At 56.5% G+C, this 20,078-nt stretch overlaps 2 protein-coding genes and 1 long non-coding RNA gene across 6 annotated transcripts in view; 1 reads left to right on the forward strand and 2 right to left on the reverse strand.

The window, feature by feature from the left end:
- Positions 1–1,655: 1,655 nt before the first annotated feature.
- Positions 1,656–6,292, reverse strand: LOC140848149 (uncharacterized). The gene is made up of 3 exons (XR_012128692.1): positions 6,159–6,292; positions 2,496–4,307; positions 1,656–2,208 (listed from the first exon to the last, which is right to left on the reverse strand). It is a non-coding gene; the product is annotated as an uncharacterized lncRNA (long non-coding RNA).
- An 8,827-nt stretch (positions 6,293–15,119) lies between these two features.
- Positions 15,120–19,609, reverse strand: YBEY (ybeY metalloendoribonuclease). Its single transcript, XM_017640523.3, has 4 exons — positions 19,257–19,609; positions 18,202–18,330; positions 17,045–17,113; positions 15,120–15,901 (listed from the first exon to the last, which is right to left on the reverse strand). Exons 1-4 carry the CDS (start codon positions 19,464–19,466, stop codon positions 15,815–15,817), a joined length of 495 nt encoding a protein of 164 aa, XP_017496012.2. The 5' UTR covers positions 19,467–19,609; the 3' UTR covers positions 15,120–15,814.
- A 7-nt stretch (positions 19,610–19,616) lies between these two features.
- MCM3AP (minichromosome maintenance complex component 3 associated protein) overlaps positions 19,617–20,078 on the forward strand; it is a 52,322-nt gene continuing 51,860 nt past the window's right edge. For 3 of the 4 annotated variants that reach the window (XM_037023614.2, XM_037023617.2, XM_037023616.2), the window contains exon 1: positions 19,884–20,022. The gene's annotated coding sequence lies outside the window, so the exon portion shown is untranslated. Of the gene's footprint in view, positions 20,023–20,078 lie in introns of all 4 variants that reach the window. The other variant, XM_037023615.2, reaches the window with a different exon arrangement.

Consider the following 20,078-nt stretch of genomic DNA (forward strand, 5'->3'; position numbering starts at 1 on the left):
TTGCTTCAGGAAGCAGGGTGCCGGGGGTCCCGGGAGCTTCCTGCAGCGAGCTCGGTGCTCTGCGCCACTGCCAACCGGCACGCCCGTCTCAGAACGTCCCCTGCCAGACGCACCCTCCGGGTCCTCGGGTGCCCGACGTGGTGACCTCCCACGGCTGCGCAGAGGGGGTGGTGGGCCACGCCAAACGCAGGAGGTCAGGTCCTCTCCCAGAGGGCAGGGCGGCCCTGCACAGGCTCAGGACGCGGCCAGCTCAGGACCTGGCAGAGACCCCACAGGCCCCGAGGGGCACTGAGCCCCTGTGAGAACACTGAGATGGGAGGTGCTGTACCCAAGGTGGCCCCTGTCCCCCAGGCCCCCAGGAGGATGGCTCTGCAGGGCGGGCAAGCCTGCAGGCATGGCTTCCCTGACAGGGGTCCCGACAGGAGGCGTGCCCAGGAGAGGCAGGCCCAGCCCCTAGGGCTTCAGGGGAGAGCAGCCACCCCAGGAAGAGCTGACGCGGGAGGAGGGTCCTGCAGCCGCCTGAGGTCGGGCAGAGGGGCAGAGCAGCACACAGGCGGGACGTCCCAGCCAGGGCCAGAGCTGGACAGAGCAGCCGGGACAAGGGTGCGCACACACTGGGCTCCGGGAGGCTGTGTGCACTGCAGCCTCTGCCCCACAGGAAAGAGCAGGGGGCCCCGGCTCTCCGCTCTCCCCCCGGCTCTGCAGGGGGCCTTGGTGTGAGCACCTGCAGGCTTCAGGCTCAAGACAGGCGCTCATTTCAATGCCCTGCATTCGGCTCAGGGGGGAGGAGCACAGAGCCCTGCGATCCCAGCCCTGTGGGAGCAGAGAGCCCAGGTGGGGGCCCCGGGGCTCCTGTGACCCACGGCATCAGCTGCGGCGTGGCCCGGGCAGGGACCAGGCAAGGGCAGCTGGCCCTGTGGGCTGGGCGGTCAGCCCCTTCTTCCCCAGGAGGGGACGGCTGTGCTGGGAGGTCCCAGGGCAGAGAGGTGGCAGGACGTGTCCAGACTCAGGCAAGCAGGGCTGGGGGTCCACTGGTGGGGCCCTCAGGGGTCATCAGGACCTGAGGCTCAATCAGCACTGACACAGAGGGGATGGAGGGCTTGGGGCCGGGCCCCGGGAGGAGGGACGGTGTCTTGCCAATGGGTTTCAGCCCCGGGCAAGTCAACTATGGAGTCAATGTGACCAAAGAAATGGCAGTAGAACATTCTTGGGGCGAAAGGGGTTATTACCTGGCTTGTTCTCCCATCGGTAGGTCCAGCACTAGCGTCTCTGCCTCTGCCCAGAGCACTGGGCCAAGCTCTCTATATAGCGCAATAATAGCTTATTGTCTAAAGGTGTGGAAGCAGCAGCTCAGCAACAGGTCAGTTACATCATCAGGTGGTTTAAGATCCTCATCAGGTGAGGGTCCTGGCCATAGGAACCCCAACTTCCCCACACTCCACCCCTCCAGGATTGTCACCTTACAATCTACATGCTTTCAATCTGCCACAATGGTCCCTGTGTGAGAAAGCTGGAACACTGTAACCAGATTCCGCAATAGCAACAGAGCATAACAATAACTTAGAGATAATAAAAATTAAGATACAAGATTTTGATACAGGTAACAAAAATTATAATAATCCTCAAGCCAGAGGAGGTTCCTAATAACAAAAAATTATAATAATCCTCAAGCCAGAGGAAGTTCCCAATCCTCAAAGACTTTAGGGGCAATAAAACACGTTTTAATGATACCAACATAGGCGAATCTTGTCCATCAGGTAGGATGCATGCCAGAGAGTGCTCCTGTGATAGGACTGTAGCAGGAAGGGGGTCCCTTCCAGGTCTAGCATACCATACTTTTACTCCTTTCCCTGTGAGGGTTACTGAAGGGTCTATATATAGTGCTACTGGAGGTGCATCCACTGGCCATAATAATAAAACAAAACTCCCCAGTAAGATGCTCCTACCTTCTGGCCATTCAGGATATACTACTGTGACCTTTGGCGGCCACTATGCTGTTATTCCAGGAATACACAGGAAGCCAGCTTCCAGGCCTTGTCCCCAAGGTGCCAGGAGAGCCAGCCATCATTGGTCCATGTGTCGAAAGGTTCAAGGCCACGTCCACTCAGTGGAGTCTCCGGGGTTCAGTGCAGTTAGCACTGGCAGCAAGATGTTATTCTGGTGGCCAAACCTCGGCTTCAGTGATTCTTTCTTGGTTTGTACTTGTAGCTGTATAGGGGAGGCAGCCATATGTATTAACATGTCTACAGGCTCAGGGCTCCCTTTCAGGGTCTCTCATTCAAACACCGTAGCATGGTCCATAGGTGGACTGACCATCCCCGCAGACTACTGGTATCTGACTTTAGTCCGGGTTTTAACAAGCCATTGTGCCTCTCTATCATGCCTGCTGCAGTAGGATTGTATGGCACATGAAACTTCCATTTGATTCCCAGCTGTAGCACCCATTCTTGAAGTGTATGTCCAACAAAATGGGTGCCCTGATCACTCTCAAGTACCTGTGGTCAGCCACAGGCAGCAAAGAGATGCTCCAGGCCTCTTTTGGTCATCTGCTCGTCTGCACAACGGGTAGGAAAAGCAACCAGAAGTCCAGTAGCTGTGTCCACACAAGTCATCGCATACCGATATCCTTCTGACACAGGGAGAGGCCCAATATAGTCTATCTGCCACCTGACGAGGGGTATAGGCCCCTTAGCTATTGTCCCATGTTGCTCTGGAACTCAGTATAAGTCCCTTTTGGAGCATATGACACACTCCTGCCAGGCTCTACTAACTTCTTCAAAGGCCAAAGGCAAGCCCCATTGATGGGCTACAGCCCACATTGTCTTTTGCCCTGCATGCAACAAACGCTGATGTAACCATTGGGCTACATCAGAGGCAGGCTTTCCTTCTAACCAACATACCTGGGCCAATTTATCTGCTTCATCATTTCCTGGGGATGCCAGTGGCAAATGACCTGTCACATGGTATACTGTAATTATTTTAGTCTGACCAGAAGCCCATAAGTCTTGCCACAATTCTTGCCCCCAAACGGGTCGGTGACCAACCAGCCAGTTGGCATGGTACCAGGTCAGTAGCCACAGGGTCAAGCCCCGATAGACAGCCCAGCTGTTATTGCAGACATCTACAGAGGAGGGCTCCTGGCTGATCACAAGCCACACAGCCCACAACTCTGCCCATTGACTGATCTTTCCCTCACCATCTTCCATCCATATTGTCTCAGTCTTAGGATGGAAAGCTATGGCCCTCCATTTTGGGGGCTGCCCATGGCTGGAGCCATCTGTGCACCATGCATCTTTGGGTATAGGGGCTCTTCCCTCCCGACAGGGACTCTTTGCTACTAATGGTTCAAAAGAAGTTCTTCCTGCTTTTCACTAGCATATGTCACTGGCCCCAATAATCGTTGGAGTTCTTCACTCAAGGGGCTACTAGAGAGGGTACTATGCTGCTGTAGGTAAGCACCCCACTTGGCTAGTGTGGGTGTTTGTGCCACACCACTCCTTGGCTTTTGGGTCCAGTCTCATGCACACCCCAAGATGGGCTAGGTGGTTATTACCTTTATCGGGGCCATTCCAGTAGTGAAAATCTCTTCATCTGGGCCATAATTCTCTGCACTATAGATGGCATTTCTTATGCCTAGCTCTCGTAGCACCTGTTGGAGCTCAGCATATGTCTGTCATCCAGCAGGAGAGGATGGTAGATCGTCCGGATTGGGCCACACACACAGCACAAAGTGCAGCCATAAGCCAATTGAGGAGGGAGTGACTCCCTGAGGCCTGATGTGCATTTTGTAATCGCTGCCTCAAGGCAGGCTGCACTGTCAGGGAAGACAGCTTTCCCATCTCTGATCCCGACAGAACAATTCCATCCACCCCTAAGTCCCACAGCCACTGGCTCAGCCTGAGTACAGAGACGGACCATAGAGTGCTCCATGACCCAGGGAGGGGGCTGCTCCTCTCCTTGGGGAACTTTCAGCTGCTGGGTCTTTATTTTCTTTACAACCACTGGGCCTGCTTTCAATACAGGAGGCGTCAGTGCCTCTGGCACCACCCCTTCATCTTTCCCCAGCTCCTCCACTTTTGGGGCTGATGGCACCTTTCTCTCCCCTCCCCTGCGTACCTCCTCTGCTAAAACCTTTACCTTTTCTACTGTGCCTCACAGCAATGCTACTTCAGTCTTCAGAAGGTCTCTTACCTTCATCTCAATGCTTCACAGCTGACGTTCTCATGCCACCTCCGCCTGTGCTTCCCTCAGGAGTTTGTCTTTTTTGTTGATGGCCTCTTCCTCTGCTGGGAGCCATGCTACTCAAGCTGTGTAGCAAAGCTCAGGCTGGAGGAAGACCCCCCACAAAGCAGGGGCCTTCGCAGCTGACTCTCCCTATTACCCACCTTTTGTTTTTCTCCATTATACTATTGGTTTTGTTTTTTGCTTGCATTGTTGCCAAGGGTTAACTAACCTTTGCTGAGCAGTGTGGAAAGGATGAGAACATAAGTTTCCCAGGAGCTTTTCAGGACAGTGCTCCTGAAGAATGGAACACGCAGGTGCCAAATGGTGATCTTGGCATAAAGTACCAAAACCTGCTGTTAGTCAAACACTGACCACTCCATTTCCACTGAGAATGCCCCCCTTGTTTACAATGCTAGTGAAACTAGTGATGGAAAGATTTCTAGAAATAGAGTTATGAGAGAATGTTGAATGAAATAACCCTGTTGACAATTAATCATCTCATGTTTTCTTCCCTCTACTACTTCTATAGTTTGTTTTTCTTCTTTCCTAATTATAGCCATTTACTAAAATTTGTGCCTTATATGTGAAATTACCAAATACCATAATTTTCCAGGAAGTAAAAATACCTCAAGACAAGTGCTGGGCCTGGAAGCCACAGAGCATAAATCTGCAAAGAAGTAAAAAACTAACATTTTCAAAGAACATTACTTCTCTCTCACTTGCCAGCTTTACATGTCCCTGTATGGCCCTGGAAGATGGCTGGTTAGCCAGAGATGGGTAAGATTCCTCAAGGGAAGAACAACCTAAGACAGGCACAGTTGTAGGGGGGCCATCAGGTGAGAAAAAGGGGGCCAAGAGAGGTGAGGCTTAGAACCTCACCCCCCCAGTTTTGAAAGAAATCTTCTACACCTGTGGATGTTTTGTTGCCCTTGTTCAGCTTGGATTAAGACCTGGTCTGTAGGCACAAACCTGATCATCTACACCTGCCTTCTTACAGTTCTAAATCATGCTTTCTATCTATATCTTGCATTTACCTACTACATTAACATTTTATTAGATTCACATATAAAGTATAAAAATCAAATGAATAATCATACATTATATTTGACGTGATTGTTTATACTTTAAGATTTGTAGTTAGAACAGAAACAGTTTCTATGATATGAATGCCCTTGCATTGTTCACCATGTAAGAACTTGTTTAGTCCCTGCAGTAGTGGAGTCATGGAGACCTGTGTAGCATATGTCAGGGAGATTTTGGTATCCACACAGAAGAATGAGAAATGTAGATAAGAAGGGGAAATTTAGTTTGCTGCCTACTGTGCCCTATAAAGGGGTATAAGGTGAAGATATGAGTTTATGATTTTAGATTGATTATAAATGTATTAAAGCCTCTAAGAATATTTTTGTGGGAAAGAATCCTAGCTAACTGTGGCACTAGGTGACCTGTATTTCACCCTGAGCTGATAGACTCCATAGTCACTGCTACATATTGCACACTCCTACGGTCACATGCACTACTTAGAAACTGCATTGCATAGAAACGTAAAACACAATAGAGTACATGTTGATAGGAAAAGTTTAGGTCAAGGAACAGAAAAACAATCACCTGTCTAACGCTTGCCCAACCATGAATAGATTAGAAAGGAGAAGAAAGAAAAAAGCTTGCCTATACTTATTAATTCACTGCCTATACTAATTAATCATCAGAACAATAAAAAATAATCATATCCTTATGCAAAATGGTATAAATAAAGCTGTCATCGGCACTTTGTCAAGGGACCACCTCCAACTGACTCCGTGTCCTATCTCTCCATACGCCGACTCCGTCCGGCACCTTCAGGCATCCCACTCCTAGGCTGGAGCTGGACTCCCGCATTCCTCCTTCAGAACACCTGGCAGCACTGCCATCTGATTCTGTAAGAAATTGTTTACCTCTCCAATGGCACCTTGCTGCCAGTGCTCTCGTGCCTCCTCCTCCTGCATCAATGCCATCTCCCTCCTCAGGGCATCCACAGAGGTTTGCAGCTCGCGTTCTCCTGTTGCCATTTCTTGGGTCTCCTCTGTAGATCTTTTTAATACTATGAGAAGCAGCCAGCCCACAGTCCCCGCTGCCTCACGGGCACTCTGTTTCTCAAAGACCTACTTACTATGCCAAGGGCCACCCCCACAGCCTCAGGTGTCAACTCCACTTGCCTCCAGTCCTGGGGTGGGGCCCAGTCCTCTAGGAGGCAAGCCACCTTGGACCACATACCCACTGGGGGACAGTCCACTGTCTCCCCATTTACAGGGGCAGCCTGCTGAAGCACCCCTCCCATAAGGGCAGCCTGTCTTTTTCCTTGGTCAACAATGAACCCTGCCAACTGTGCCAATTGTCTTGGCAATGGGTTTCAGCCCTGGGCAAGTTCACTATGGATTCAATGTGACCAAATAAATGGCAGTGAATGTTCTTGGGGCTGAAGGGGTTTATTACCCAGCTTGTTCTCCCAGCGGTAGGTTGAGCACTAGCGTCTCTACCTCCGCCCACAGCACTGGGCCCAGCTCTCTATATGGCACAATAATAGCTTATTGCCTAAAGGTGTGGAAGTGATAGCCTAGCAACAGGCCAGTTACATCATCAGGTGGTTTAAGTTTAGTGAGGATCCTGCCCATAGGAACCCCAACTTCCCCACAGACAGGTCTGCCAGGGCACCTCCCGCTCACCCTCAATGGCCCTGGGCATTCCAGCCACTCCCTGGAAAATGCAGAAGGGCAGGACGTGCTTCAGAAGGTCCCTCCATGTCCTTCCCATGCCATTCGGTCATGCGTGGACACGACATCTTTAATGGGATTCGTCCACACAAGACACTTTGATAGAAGAAAACTTAAGGAAATGGTCTGAAGTGACAGTGATCCACTTGCCACAGAGGGGCAGTGACTTGCTCAGGATGCCCAGGTGAGGCTGGTCCCAGGGGCCACAGCCCCTCAGCACCACCTCTGACTTGGGAGCGCAGGCTTGGGCTCCCCGCGTATGTCCCGGCCCCAGACCGTGAGCCACACAGGGAGGGGCACAGGGCCATCTGGGGGCCTGTCGAAGGGCTCCTGCCCCACCCCCTGGGGGGTGACCCCAGGTGTGGCCACAGGCTGACTCGAAGGCTGCGCCTCCTCAAGGAGGCCCTCAGGACTGCACAGCATGCCATGTCCACCAGCGAGGAAGGGGACTTTGGGGTTCCACCTCTCCAGACAGGAGGGGCTCTCAGGGCACGAGGGGGATGCTCTGCTTCCCCTCTGACCTGACAGACTCTGATGTCTGGCCAGGAAGGACCCGCAGGAATCATCAGCCCCCACCCTTGTCACCAGCCTTCCTGGGGACCCGGGTAGGACCTCGAGTATGACTGTGGGGCACATCCTGCTGTGGGCAGATTGGGGAGCCTCAGAATGCACACGGCTGCCTCTGGCCCATCCTTCAGACCCACATGGGGCAGCCGTGGTCCACTGGGCCCCCAGGATGCCTGCAGCCCCACCTGGGATGCTAGCACCCTCCCCTGGGAGGTGAGCACATAGAAGAGGAGAGGCAGGGCTGGCTTCCTGAGGACAGGCTGGGCTGAGCCAGGACAGAGGGGACCCACCGCCAGCCCAGAGGAGGCCAAGTGCCCGCAGGCAGGAGCAGCATGGGAGCCAGAGGCCTGTTCGCCCTGCCAGCTCAGCGCCCTCTGTGCACAGCCCCGCCGGGCAGCTGCCTCTCCATCCCTCCACCAGGGCCTCCTGCCCTCACACCAACCATCCCACTTCCTGCATCTGGGAAGGCAGAACGGACCTTCCCAAGACACCTCCAAGGAAAAGGTAACAGGGCCACGTCCTGCCTGCCCCCTGCACTCCCCATGCTGCACCTGCCTGGCCCTGGGCCTGCACCATTGGGATGACCAGCTGGCGGGGGGCCTCGTCCTTGCTGCTCAGCTGCTGAGGGTTTGTGGAGCATGTCCTTAGGGGACGAAGCACAGGGACACCTGGCCGTCGTGTGTGTGGAGGGGCAAGAGGGCGAACCCCTTTTACTGCAGACCCAGAGTCAAAACTGCCTGGACGAAGGCTGTTGTGGGGTCCCCGGGCCCAGGGTCTCCTGTAAGGCCCCCTCCCCATTCCCCTGAGTAGCTCTGTCTGACCGGTTTGGTTTCCTGGGACATAGAGTTCAGGTGCCCGGCATGTTTGAAGATCTCAGCTTCGCTCACCTGGCCTCTGATACCTGAGGAAAGGGGCTCCTGAGCCGCAGGCCTCCTGTCCCAGGGAGGGTTGAGTGCCCGCCAGGCCCTGCCTCCCAGGAGGTCCCGCAGCTGGGGGGCAGCGCCCGGCCCTCGGGAGCTCCCGTCTGCCCCGGTGCTGCGCGGAGCCAGCCCTTCCCACGTGGAAACTTCTGCCCGAGTCCTTCCGAGGGCACATTCGCTGCAGGATATCAGGCGGCAGAAAGAGGCACCGTGAGCACAACCCGAGCGCAGTTGGCCCGCAGTCCCACCTCCCCCGACTCACAGACCAGCTTCGGTGGGTCCACGTTGGGTCCAAACTGGCAAATGTGTGCTTGCTTTTGATGGCAACCCCGTCACCCGCCCGAGTCCAGGCTCTGCAAGGTGAGGCGGAGCAGACACACGGAAGGTGGGGGATTCCCACATGCACAGCTCCACGGTCATGCACGTGCACAGCGGGAACAGCAGCCACGAGAAGCAGCCCACGTCCCGGACGCACCTGTCCCAGGCCCGCCCTCTCCCCAGGGGAGCCACTCTCCTAACTGCCGGAGTTCTTGTCCCCCTCTTTGAACTTTATTTAAATAGAACCACCCCAAATGTCTTCTTTCACGTCAGATTCCTTCATTATGCTTGTAGACTCATGTACATTATTTGAGCACGTATAACAATGACATATATCCATATGTACACACACAATGTCATCTGCTCTTTATCCACCCCATGGCTGATGCAGAGTCGCTTCCAGTTTGGTGACAGGCGCAGCAGCCCTGCTCTGAACACCCCTTGCAAACATGGGTGCCGCGTGCCGGGCGCATCCCTCGTGGAGGGCGTGTCGGCTCACAGAGGGTGTGTGTGTCCATCCTCAGCAAGTCCTCCCACGGCACTCACAGAGCCGGCCTGCCCGGCCATGCAGAGGGCTCCCGCTGCCCCACCTGCACACACACTGGTCCCGCCGGGGGCTCTGACTTGCCCCACTTTGGTGTGTCCTGGGATGCCAGGTGGTTCTGACTTCGTCTTCCTTCGGAACAGTGATGTGGGGCACCTATTCAGGTGCTTAGTCCCACTTGGGCATCTTTTTGGGTAGTGCCTTGTCCAGTCTTTGCCCATCCTTTTCTCATGGACTGACTTTCTTACCTTCATGGGCGCTAGTTACCTATCCTAGATGAGGGTCCCTCTCAGATCAGTAGATGGCAAGTGTTTCTTGGGCACACTCCTGACACACCATCCAGCCACTGAGCTCCACGGTATTTTTCCAAGGGTTGAAAATTGATGTCCACCCAGAAACCTGCACAAGAAAGGTCAAGGTAGCTTTGCCCCAGTGCAAAGACCCTAAATGTCCTCCATAGGTGAGGGTAGAAAACCCTGGTCCATCCAGATTATGGATGACTAGTCAGCGAGGATCAGGGGCTGACGGTTCTCCATCCAAATCTGGAGGGTCGGAGACCGAGGGACTCCATCTACAGACATTCCCCAAGTGACAAAATGAGAGACAGAGGGCAGCAGGGGAGTGCACTAGAGGCAGGATCAGAGGGGGCCGGGTGGCCGGGGAAGCACTGTGACAAGGGGTCGCGTGAGCACAGACCTGAGGAGGTGGGCAGGCAGCAGTGCACACACAGACGGGAGGCCCCTGTGCACACGGGAGGCCCCTGTGGGGTCAGCTGAGGCCCGGAGGCAGGAGCGGGCTCGGGGTTTGGAGGAAACAGTCACCCAGGCCAGCTGCCACGTGCCGTGGGAGGCACTGTGCACCTTCCTTCATAATAGGAACACCCAGGGTTGCCCCTCAGTGCATATGCTTTTCTATGAAAAGCCCCCAAACTCTAAGTGTGGGGCCCCACACTTGGGGGTCAGTCTTCCAGCGGGAGTGAGGACAGCCAGGAGGTGGGGGTCATGGAGGTCACGGGGACACAGTGGCACGGGAAGCCCCGAGGGGCCCAGCAGGAGCCCACCCGGGACCAACCTCATGATCTGTCCGGCTGCTGAGGGACTGGGCCCCGGCAGCTCCGGGGGAGGCAGGGCCAGTGGATGGCAGCTCCTACAGGCCAGGCCAGCAGAAGTGGACGGTGGTCACCAATGGCCGGGAAGGGACAGCTGGCAGCCTTTGTGGACAGTTTGGAGACAGGGCTGCGAGAAGTGGCAGATGCCCCCCAGGGTTCTGGGCTTGGTGTCCCCGCTCCTGAGTTGGAGAGGCCTGAGGGAGGGGCAGGTGCGGGCAGGTGCAGGGAGCAGGGACCTGCCCCAGGTGTGCATCCGGAGGGGACAGGAGCCACCGTGGCTCCTGTCCTGTCTTCAGCCTGGGGGTGGGTGGGATCAACAGCCCCCAGGACTGTGCTGGGGCCCCATGCCCGGGGCAGGTGGGGACACAGCAGGGGGCACCAAGGAGGCACCCAAGAAACAGGAGCCATAAGGGAGGGACGGGGCTACTCGGTGGGGCAACTTGGGGCTACACCCACCTGCAGGAATGGTCTGATTGGGGACCCCGAGGGGTTGGCCTGCCTCCTGCAGCCCCTGCACAGTTTCTGTAGGCCCTGGTGATTTGTGGGTATGTCCCACACACACGGGGACAGTGCTTCCATACACAGGCAAGTGTGCTGAGCCTCCCGAGACCCTGAGTCTTCAGAGCAGGCACTGAGGCTGCTTCCCCTATGCGGGCCCCGGAGAGAGGGTCTGGTTGGGACCTCCACAGCCCTGTCCCCAGGACCTGGAGGAGGGATTCTGTGTGCACTTGCTGTCCCGTTGCCCCCCTTTGCCCACTCCTTCCCCTGAAGTCACCTGACCCCAGGTCCTGGGGCCTCCTGCTCAGCTCCCCCTCACAGGTCTGGGATGTGGGACCCAGGACTTTACATGGCCTGGCTGCCCCCTTGCTGCCCCCTCACCTATGTCTGAGCACACAGGGAAGGCTAGTCTGCAGGCATTACTTCTACCCCGACCAAGGGGGCGAACGGCTTCCACCCTGCTGCTCCTCTGGGTGGTGGAGGGACCCCTGCAGCCTGTATGGAGGGTTCATGGCTGCTCCTGGCTCAGCGGGACAGCAGGATGGGATCACAGATTAGCCTGCGAACTCCAAGGTGGGTGGGGGGTAGATCTGTGCAGCCCTTCTGGGTGACACACAGCCTCCTGAGAAGGAGTGGTGTGGTGTCCACTTGGGGAGCCCAGCAGAGCCCAGAACCCCTGAATGAATGGACCCTCATATCTACCCCCAGGACACGGAGGGGGGAAGGGTGAGGGTCCCAGTCCCACCCCACTCTGCCAGGACACAAGGGCAGACCCGATGTCCCTGGTCACCCCCACCTCCTGTCACTTCACCTACTTACTTTTTGGTGGCAAACACAGTCCTGCAGTGACTTTCTGGGGCCAGAACTGCTCATTCAGGATGTCAGTGTTGAAGGTGCCCTCCCAGACAATGGGGACGGGCCAAGGGGTCAGGACGAGGATATCTGTCCCACTGCACCATGAGAGAGCCACGGGGCAGCACGTGGGCTGGCAGGGGGGGACACACGTGGGCCCTGTGCTCAGCACCCCAGCCCCGATCCCACTCAGCCTGTCCTCTCAGGGCCCCTGGGCTGACTGCCCTTCTAGGACTTGCCTTTTGCAGGAAACCAACGGGATGCAAACGTGTGCACATCACTACCAGCCTTTACCAAACCCTGGAGGCTGCTGGGCCCCAGAGTGGGAGCCAGGGTTTGCCCCAAGGGGTGGACGACTCCCTGGGAAGGACAGAGTGCCCCTCACACCTCTACACAAAGGGACAGGAAACAGGAAATGCCCCACTGGGGAAGGACAGAGAGTAAGCTGTGGCTCTGAACTCAGATCTCAGAAAATCCCGAGCTGGGGACTCTGGCGAAGCTGAGTTTGAGATTTTAAAACTTGCCCTTTGGTCTTTAGAAGAGTGCCCCAAGCTTTGCTAAATTTCAGTGAATTTACTCAGGGGGCTGTCAGACCCCTGGGCTGGTGCAAACCATCCTGAGAAAACAACACACCATGCAGGGAGTCTGCAGGAATTCCCTGTGGAGGTGGATGACCCCAGTCAGCGAGGCTGGTGCAGCTGGGGAAACATCGTCGAGCTTCTGGCACCTCCCAGAACAGGCCATCCCACAGGCTGCTCTGTGGCTGCCCCGGGCAGCTTCCTGGCCCCCACTCCCAGGCCTGGGGGGGGGGCGGAGCCTCTGAGTCTCAGTCTCACCCTGTGTCCAGTGGGAGTGGGACCAATAGACCTCAGGGCCTGTAGTCTTCTTCCTCGTTACTTAGGAGGAAAGCAGGGGTCCTGTTTAAATTCACAGTGGTCTGTCAGGGCTGGAGTGGCCACCGTCCAGAGTGTTCCTGCAGGGGAGCAGCTGGGCCAAGGTAGGGGCTTCCCTGGCTGGGTGACAGGGCCGGGCCTCCAGGCTCCAGAGCCCAGGCTTCCTGTCTCCAAGTGCACAGAGGACCTGCCTGACCTGGGAAATGTGTGCTCAGTGGCCCGGCCTGGCCCGACTGGAGTGTCGTGAGCCCCCAAGAAAATCAGCAGCAGGTCAGCCACCATCTTGGTGATGACTGCGATCCACTCTTTCTGGGAAGGCACTGGGGAGCCAAGTGTCAGCCTTCAAAAGGGAAGGAGATCATGCCGCACGCTACACCGTAGGGGAGCCTGCAGGGCAGCGTGCTCAAGGAAGACAGCCAGTCAGTCACGAGCGGGCAAAGCCTCCAGCCTTCCACTCATCGGGGCCTGGGGAAGGCGAGCTGGTAGACAGGCAGGTGAGCCGTGGGCGCTGGGTGCTGGGGCAGCCAGCGGGGGAGGGCAGGGAGTGTCCAGTGGGGACAGCTACAGTGAGAAGAAGAGAGCATCCTGGCGATGGTGGGGATGGCTGCACAGCCATGCAAATGTGCTAAATGCTCCTGGGCTGTACACTTGTACAGGGGAACACGGCAAATTTTAGGCCACATATATTTACCACAATAAACATTTTTTTTTAAAAGCAGGTCACAGGCTCGTTCTGGCCTGCCCCCGACTTCCCCGGATCACCTCTTAAATACACTCTGGGCCCAGGAGCCCCTGCCCTCAGCCCCAGCAAGCCAGGTTCAGTTGGTGACCCTCTTTCAGAGCCAGAGGCCAGGCAGTTGGTAACAGCAGAAGTGCCAGCCAACCCTGGATGTTTCTGTGGCTGCAGGAGGAGGGCAAGGTCAGACCCAGGACTAGGGACGGGGACAGTGGCACGGTCTGAGGGGCAAGTGAAGCCTGTCCCACGTCCATGCGTCTCTCCCCACCTATATGTGCTCGGCTGTGGCAGCTCTGACAGGGAGGCACCAGGCGAAGACATTGTACCTGGACAGATTCACTGCTGGCAGGCCAACCAGTTCTCTACCAGGCTTGCTGTGTGAGAACACAGAGGGGGCTTGACCAGGAGAGCTCAGGGCACATGATTAGAGGTCATGGCTGGGCATGCTGTGGAAGGGGCAGCAGCGGCCAGACTGCAGAGACGGACCCTGACACACGCCAGAACAGCTGTCCCTGTGGGCAAGGAGCCTGGTGCTGGCCTGCATCCGACAGACATGCAAGACTCACAAAGGGACAGACTGCACAGGGATGGCGTCCTCAGCCAGCCTGCAGATGAAATCAAATGGGCATCAGGACTTCAGGCAGTGTGGGGCACACAGCACTGAATCCAGGATACCCGCGGCAGAGCAAGGGCAGGGGAGGACTCCCGGAGCAGGAGGAGAGCCACACTGGCAGACATGGGTTTGCAGAAGCCCCAGGACATGGGCAGTGAGGGCCGCTCAGGGGTGCACAGAAGTGGCCAGAGGACTCTAACAGCCAAGATGGAGCTCCACGGCCACCTGCTGCCTGGACAGTGGGCAGTGGTGCCTGATTCTCCCTCTGGTGCAGCTGGAGCAAAGGATGGGCTTTGCCCAGGACACTTGCTTACATTCTCCAGTGTTTTCACTGATACAGAGAAACACCTGAATCAGGAGAAAACAAGAAAACCCAGTAGGGAAGTGGGCATTAAGACATAAGCAGTCAGCAGGGAGGAGGCTAACAAAGAGGGTCACTGGTGACCAGCAACATACAGAGCAGTCGAAGGGTGCACACGAGGGGTCGGGTGTGCCCAGGATGGAGTCTGGCCCTGGGGTCACTGCTGCAGGCTGTGGGGAGACGAGAGACCCAGCCTCTGAAAGCATCAGGCATCACCTGTGGACCCCCCACTCCTGGCCTGAAGTACTGCTGAGATCCATGTCTGGATGAATCATGCCTGTGCCCCAGTGTGACGAGAGGTTTACAGGGATCGCGCCGGTGGCAGATGGGGGAGCCTTCAAAATACCTGCCAAGAGACCAGGTCTTAGGACCCGTTCAATCTCCTGAAAGGGACCATGGAACCCAGGGCTCTGCACGGTCATCTTGGCTGTGTCAGCCTCTGGGCGCAGAGCAGGTGTCACTGGGCAAAGCAGGCTGTGCACGGCCCACAGCTCAGGAGCCCAGAGGCTCCCTGGGGAATGCAGATCTGCGGGAAATGCACGTTCCTGTTTCTAAATTCGATTCATGGGGGGAACCAAATTCTCAGAACCATAGTTTCCTGGGTTTTAGGGCCAGAAAAGGTCTGTAAGAAGCTGTTTTTCATGACCTCTTCAGAGGGCTTCACCTGGGGGGCAATGGAAGCCTGGCTGGCTGGGCCTTCAGATGCTCCCCTTGTGCGCCCTGCTCCAGGACAGCTCCAAAGTTCCGAGTTTTATTATTTTAATATTTAGAAGACAAATAAGAAATAGACAGGAGGCTGCTTTCTTGGGGAGGACAGCATGGCTGGCGGTGCCACCCTGGAGCCGGGAGATGCATGACTGAGCTCAGTGGTGGTCAGGGCTCGGGACCCACGCAGCGGCCATGTGTGTACAGTCCTCAGGCAAATGCTCAGATCCTGGGACGTGACAGGTCTACGCTGTGGGCCACATGGCTGACTCGTCCTGGGCCCGGCAGCCACCCCAAGGCTCAGCCTTACCCCTCTCCACCCTGGAGCAGACACCCCAGGCATAGTGCTCCTGGGTGCAGACCTGGGTCCAGGTGGGTTCTAGCAGGAAGGAGGTGAGGGGCACTCCACCCAGGCTGCATGTTCTTTTTCCGGCTGCAGAGGAGCGAGAGGCCTGCTCCAGAGGCCGACCCCTGGAGGACAAGGCTTGTCTCCCCGTTGTAAGAGGTCAGAACTGTGTTTTGTCTGATAGTGAAACTAGCGAGTCTGCCATGTCCCACACGAAGGTGTGGGGAGGGGTTTCCCTTGTACTTGAAGAAAATCATCAGGGTCCAGGAGTGGAATTAGCTCAGGCAGGACAGCATTTCTGCAGCCCTGCAGGGCCCAGTGGGAGGGAGGTCCACCTTCCACCCCCACGGCCTCCAGTCCTGGTCTGGGGTGGACCCCATCAGAAGAGGTTCCTGCTCAGGGGCTGGAGCCTGGTCCCCATGAGCTGGCCCAGCTCCTCGAGCACCTGCTTCTCCCTCTGGTACATCTGGAAGAAAGGACAGGAATGGCTGTAGGGACCCATCAGGGTAGCCTGTTTGGGCCCTTGGGAGTCCAGCTCAGCCCAAGTCCCTTCTTCAGGGAGCCCCTTCCCAAGGCCTGCGGCTGTGGAGCCTCAGCTGTAAGGCACTGCATACGGGCCCCTGCACCCATGCACAGGGAGGGTCTAGGCCCCTGCACCCATGCACAGGGAGGGTCTACACGGACCTTTCGGTGAACCAGAGCTAGCAGGAGGGGCTGGAAGCCGGGGCCGGGAGTGGTGGTCTCGGGAAGGAAAGAGAGAGCTTGCCTGGGGTTGCAGAACAGGCTGGACGGGAGGATGGCAGCTGGGCAGGGACGCAGTCTGGGGGGGCAAGGGGGAACGAGGATAGCCCCCCAGGGGAAAGGGCAGCCAGGGGAGGTGCATGAGGAAACCCTGGGTGGGCTGGAGTCCCGCCCTGGCCCAGCTGGAGGTGATGGTCTCCGGCTTGATCCAAGGTGCCCTGGGGCTGTGGGCGTGGGCGGGCCATGCAAAGGGTAGGGGTGAGGCCACAGCGGGTACCACCTGGTGGGGGAGGCAGAGCTAGGGCGTGGCCAGGGGGCCCAGCTCTGGCCGTGCACAAGCACTGCGTCAAGGGCTAGTGTCAGGGAGGAAAGCTTCCTGACATCCTTGAGAGGCTAGTGTGTCCGATGACATATACAACCTGGTTAAGTGCAGCCTGGTGTGTGTACTAACATGGGCCCTCACACGCGTGTTGGTGCCTGACCCTCAGAGGGACTACACAGCCGGGCTGTGGACTGCATGCCTGTGTGTGCTGAATCCTGGTTCCAGGCTATAATTATCACGATTTCCCTCATAGATATTTTTAAACTTAATCTATTGGAATTTTGCAGAATTTGCAGAATTCATACAGTCTCTGCTCAGAACTTCCTTCAATGGTGATAAATAAACAGCAACATCTGGGGAGCCTGATATATGAGACAAACACTGTGAGTCTTTTTTTTTAAGCAGGCATTATGAAGATTCCTTAATGTGTTGTCCAATTTTCGTTTTGGCACTTGGCCACAAGGGGCAGGTGGGATGGCTCTGGCTGGGGGACATAACACTCGCCCCAGCATTCCCTCCTACGCGCCCACAGGACCAGGTCCCTACCTTCTGCCATTCAGCCTCCGTGCCATGTGTGAAGCCCAGCAGGTGACAGAGCCCGTGGGTGGCAGTCACCTGTCAGAACAATTAAAAAGCTGCCTGAGGGGCTGACCATGACCAAGCCTGGAGGCAGGGAGAGCTCCCTCACACCTGCTGGGAGGCTGGGACCCCCCCTGGGCCTGCGCAGAGCTTGGGAGCAGGTAGCACCAGGATGCGAGCCGGCGGGACAGAGGGTGGGATTGGGGGGCAGCAGGTAGCCTGGGGCCTTGTCCAGGAAGGTGAAGACAAGGACCCCCCTGTGCGGTGGGAGGGGACACTGCTCTTCAGGGCAGGGGGAGGAGGTGGAAGGAGACATGGCGGACGAGGAGGCAGGTGGAGAGTTCCTGGCTCTGCTGGGAGGTGCCAACATGCAGCTGGAGCCGGCTGGGAGGGAGGCCTGGTTCACCTGTGCGGGGGATGAGGGTCCTGAGTGGTGGGCTGGCCTCCCAGTATGGGTAGTGGGGCAGTGCAAGTAGATGTCCACAACTGTCCCCAGAGCCCCCGGGGGGCACCATTGCTGGACATGGAGACCCCAGAGCTGAATCTCATGCTGGCCAGTCCATAGTCCACAGTGCTGGGGCTCCTGTCACTCAGAGTACAACCCTCTACTCCCGGGCTGAGGAAGCAGGCCCCCAACACCTGCACACAGTCTCTCTGGGAAGCTCTGCTTCACTACAGAGAAGCACTGGGATACCCCAAAGATGATTCAGGGCAAGGCTGTCCTGCCAAAGGAAGATACTGCAACTGAATCCATGGGGAAGTTAACTCAGTTCAAAATCACACACTGTGCTTTCAGCACCCCCTCCATTTTATCTGCATCAAGCTGAGGACAGACCTGGCGGGCCCTGGAGGCTTGCATCTGCCTGACTGGGGCAGTCTCTACAGAGACCATTCAGCAGGTTTGAGTCTGCTAAGCCTGCTGAGCTCCAGAGGAAAAGCTAACATAAGGCCACTTCTGGGAGCTTCCGTGCTCTCCTGTCACCCAGGACTGACATGGAGCACACAGTCTCCAGACCGGAGGGGAGGGGCTGCATTGGGCTTGGTCCTACACCAGGACAGTGCGTGTGAGGTCCCATTGGGTCTGTTTCACCAGCCAGGGTCTATCATCTCAGCACCCCACTTACAGTCAGAAGGTCATAGTAGTCTTCATTTTCCTTGCACTGCTGGAAGATATACTCCACTCCTAGGAAAATGTCTCCCAAATTATAATCATCTGGAAAATGAGGCTGGGGCATTTCACCTGCTTTTAGATTCTGCAAATGAGGAAATACAGATTTGGAGAAGCTGACTTCAGGAAAGGTAACCCACCATGGGTCTGGAGATTTCCAGCTGGAAGACCCTGCTGGCTCATCTTAAGGCTGGGGGTTGGGGGAATGATGGCAGAGCCGGGGCTCACAGGTGATGTAGGACGTCCCCACCTTGTTGCATCAGTTACCTTCCCTTCCTTCCATTCTTCCCAAGGCACATCACACAGACACTCAGCTTCCACAGAGCTCTCCACCACATTGGCAGTTTTACATTTCTATTCTTTCTGCTTGTTATTTTGTCTCAAACAGTCTTTCCCACTTACCCACACAAGGACTATAAACGTCAGTCTGTTCACCAAGCTAGTGCCCACGGTTGGGTATTTGAGGTGTTACTTTTTCTTCTTGTGAGAGAAAATGTGAACATTTTAATACATTTTTTCAATTATAAACTTGACATTTTATCTTCTTCCTTTTGATTTACTTTCACAGATGTGACAGGAATGGATTAAAGAGTACAGGTGCATCTTAAATGCTTGTGAGGTATTGCCAGACTGCGTTCTCAAAGGGGCTCCAGTCTGTGCTACCACTAACAACGCGTAAGGCTTTGCACTCACGTAGCACAGACAGTAACCAGATCGCTGTCCCATCTGTTTTTTAATTTTCAGTGTTAAATTTTTTCAGCCATGCATTTCATTATATAATTGCCTTTAAAATCGGAACACTTGTTTTCTTTGAATTGGCTAATAGCATTTGAAGGGGAGGGGGCCTGGTCATCGTTTCTCCTCTGGCACTGGTCAAAGCGGGTGGTCATACTGCGTTCTACTTGGGCGTACAATTGAACGTTTTCACGATAAAACTTAAAAATCGTATCTGTAGTATGATCAGTTGAGGAGATAAAGTTGGCTAGACGGGAAGAGGAAAATACTTTTTACCTCATGGTAAGGAAAAGAAAGCACATCCGTTGGGACATTTTTTTCCCGGTAGGTTTTGTTAATGTGCTGAATATTCTTGTTGTCGACACAGATGACCGCCAGGTCGAACTTCTGCACCCCCAACACGCCCCTCACGAGCTCCACCGCCCTGCGGAGCGGCGCCCGCCTGAGGGGCACGGCTCGCTGCAGATTTCTAAGCACCAAACTCATCTCAGGAACGCCGGGCCGGCTCCTGACAGCCGTGGACAGGAACCTGCGGGTGAAGGTCAGTACTGGAGGGCGACGATAAGCTAACGACGCGCGCACAGCCCCGACCCTCCGTCCGCGGACTCGCTGAAGGCCTCGGGGAACTCACTCACCGCCAGGAGGGCGGGAGCAGGAGGAGGCGCCGAGGGGGCCGCGGCGGCCGGAAGCCAGCCAGCCGGAAGTGCCGGGGGTGGGGGGAAGGGGCGCCCACGGAGGGCCGGGCCGGGCGCGGCGCCGGGGTCCGCGGGGAGGAGGGGGCCTCGCAGCTCAGGCCCTGCGACGTGCGTGCTGCTCCGGAACCGCGCCGCCGCCGCCCGGAAAGTGGAACTCGAGCGCGGCCGTGCCGTGCCGGGTCGGACCGCCTGGCACTGACGGGCAGTCGGTGAGCCGCGTTTTCCGTCCGCCGCGCGCAGGGACGCGCTGCTTCCGGCGGCTGCGGTCGGTTCCTGCGCCTCCCGCCGGGCGCCTACGGTTCCCCGGGCAACGGCGGCAGCGGGCTTCGGAGTCTCTGAGCCGGACGGTGAGCGCGGCCGGGCGGAGGCCGCCCCTTCCCCTGTGCCTCTCCCCGGCCTCTGT

This window comes from Manis javanica, chromosome 3, assembly GCF_040802235.1.
Source record: "Manis javanica isolate MJ-LG chromosome 3, MJ_LKY, whole genome shotgun sequence".
Taxonomy (NCBI): Eukaryota; Metazoa; Chordata; class Mammalia; order Pholidota; family Manidae; genus Manis; species Manis javanica.

Coding starts and splice junctions, on each gene's coding strand:
- YBEY (XM_017640523.3), bottom strand. CDS start 19,466: ATGAGTTTGGTGCTTAGAAATCTGCAGCGAGCCGTGCCCCTCAGGCGG. Junction 17,114..18,201: donor ACTACTATGACCTTCTGACT/GTAAGTGGGGTG, acceptor TTGTTCTGACAG/GTGACTGCCACCCACGGGCT. Junction 15,902..17,044: donor CGGAGGCTGAATGGCAGAAG/GTAGGGACCTGG, acceptor CCTTTCTTCCAG/ATGTACCAGAGGGAGAAGCA.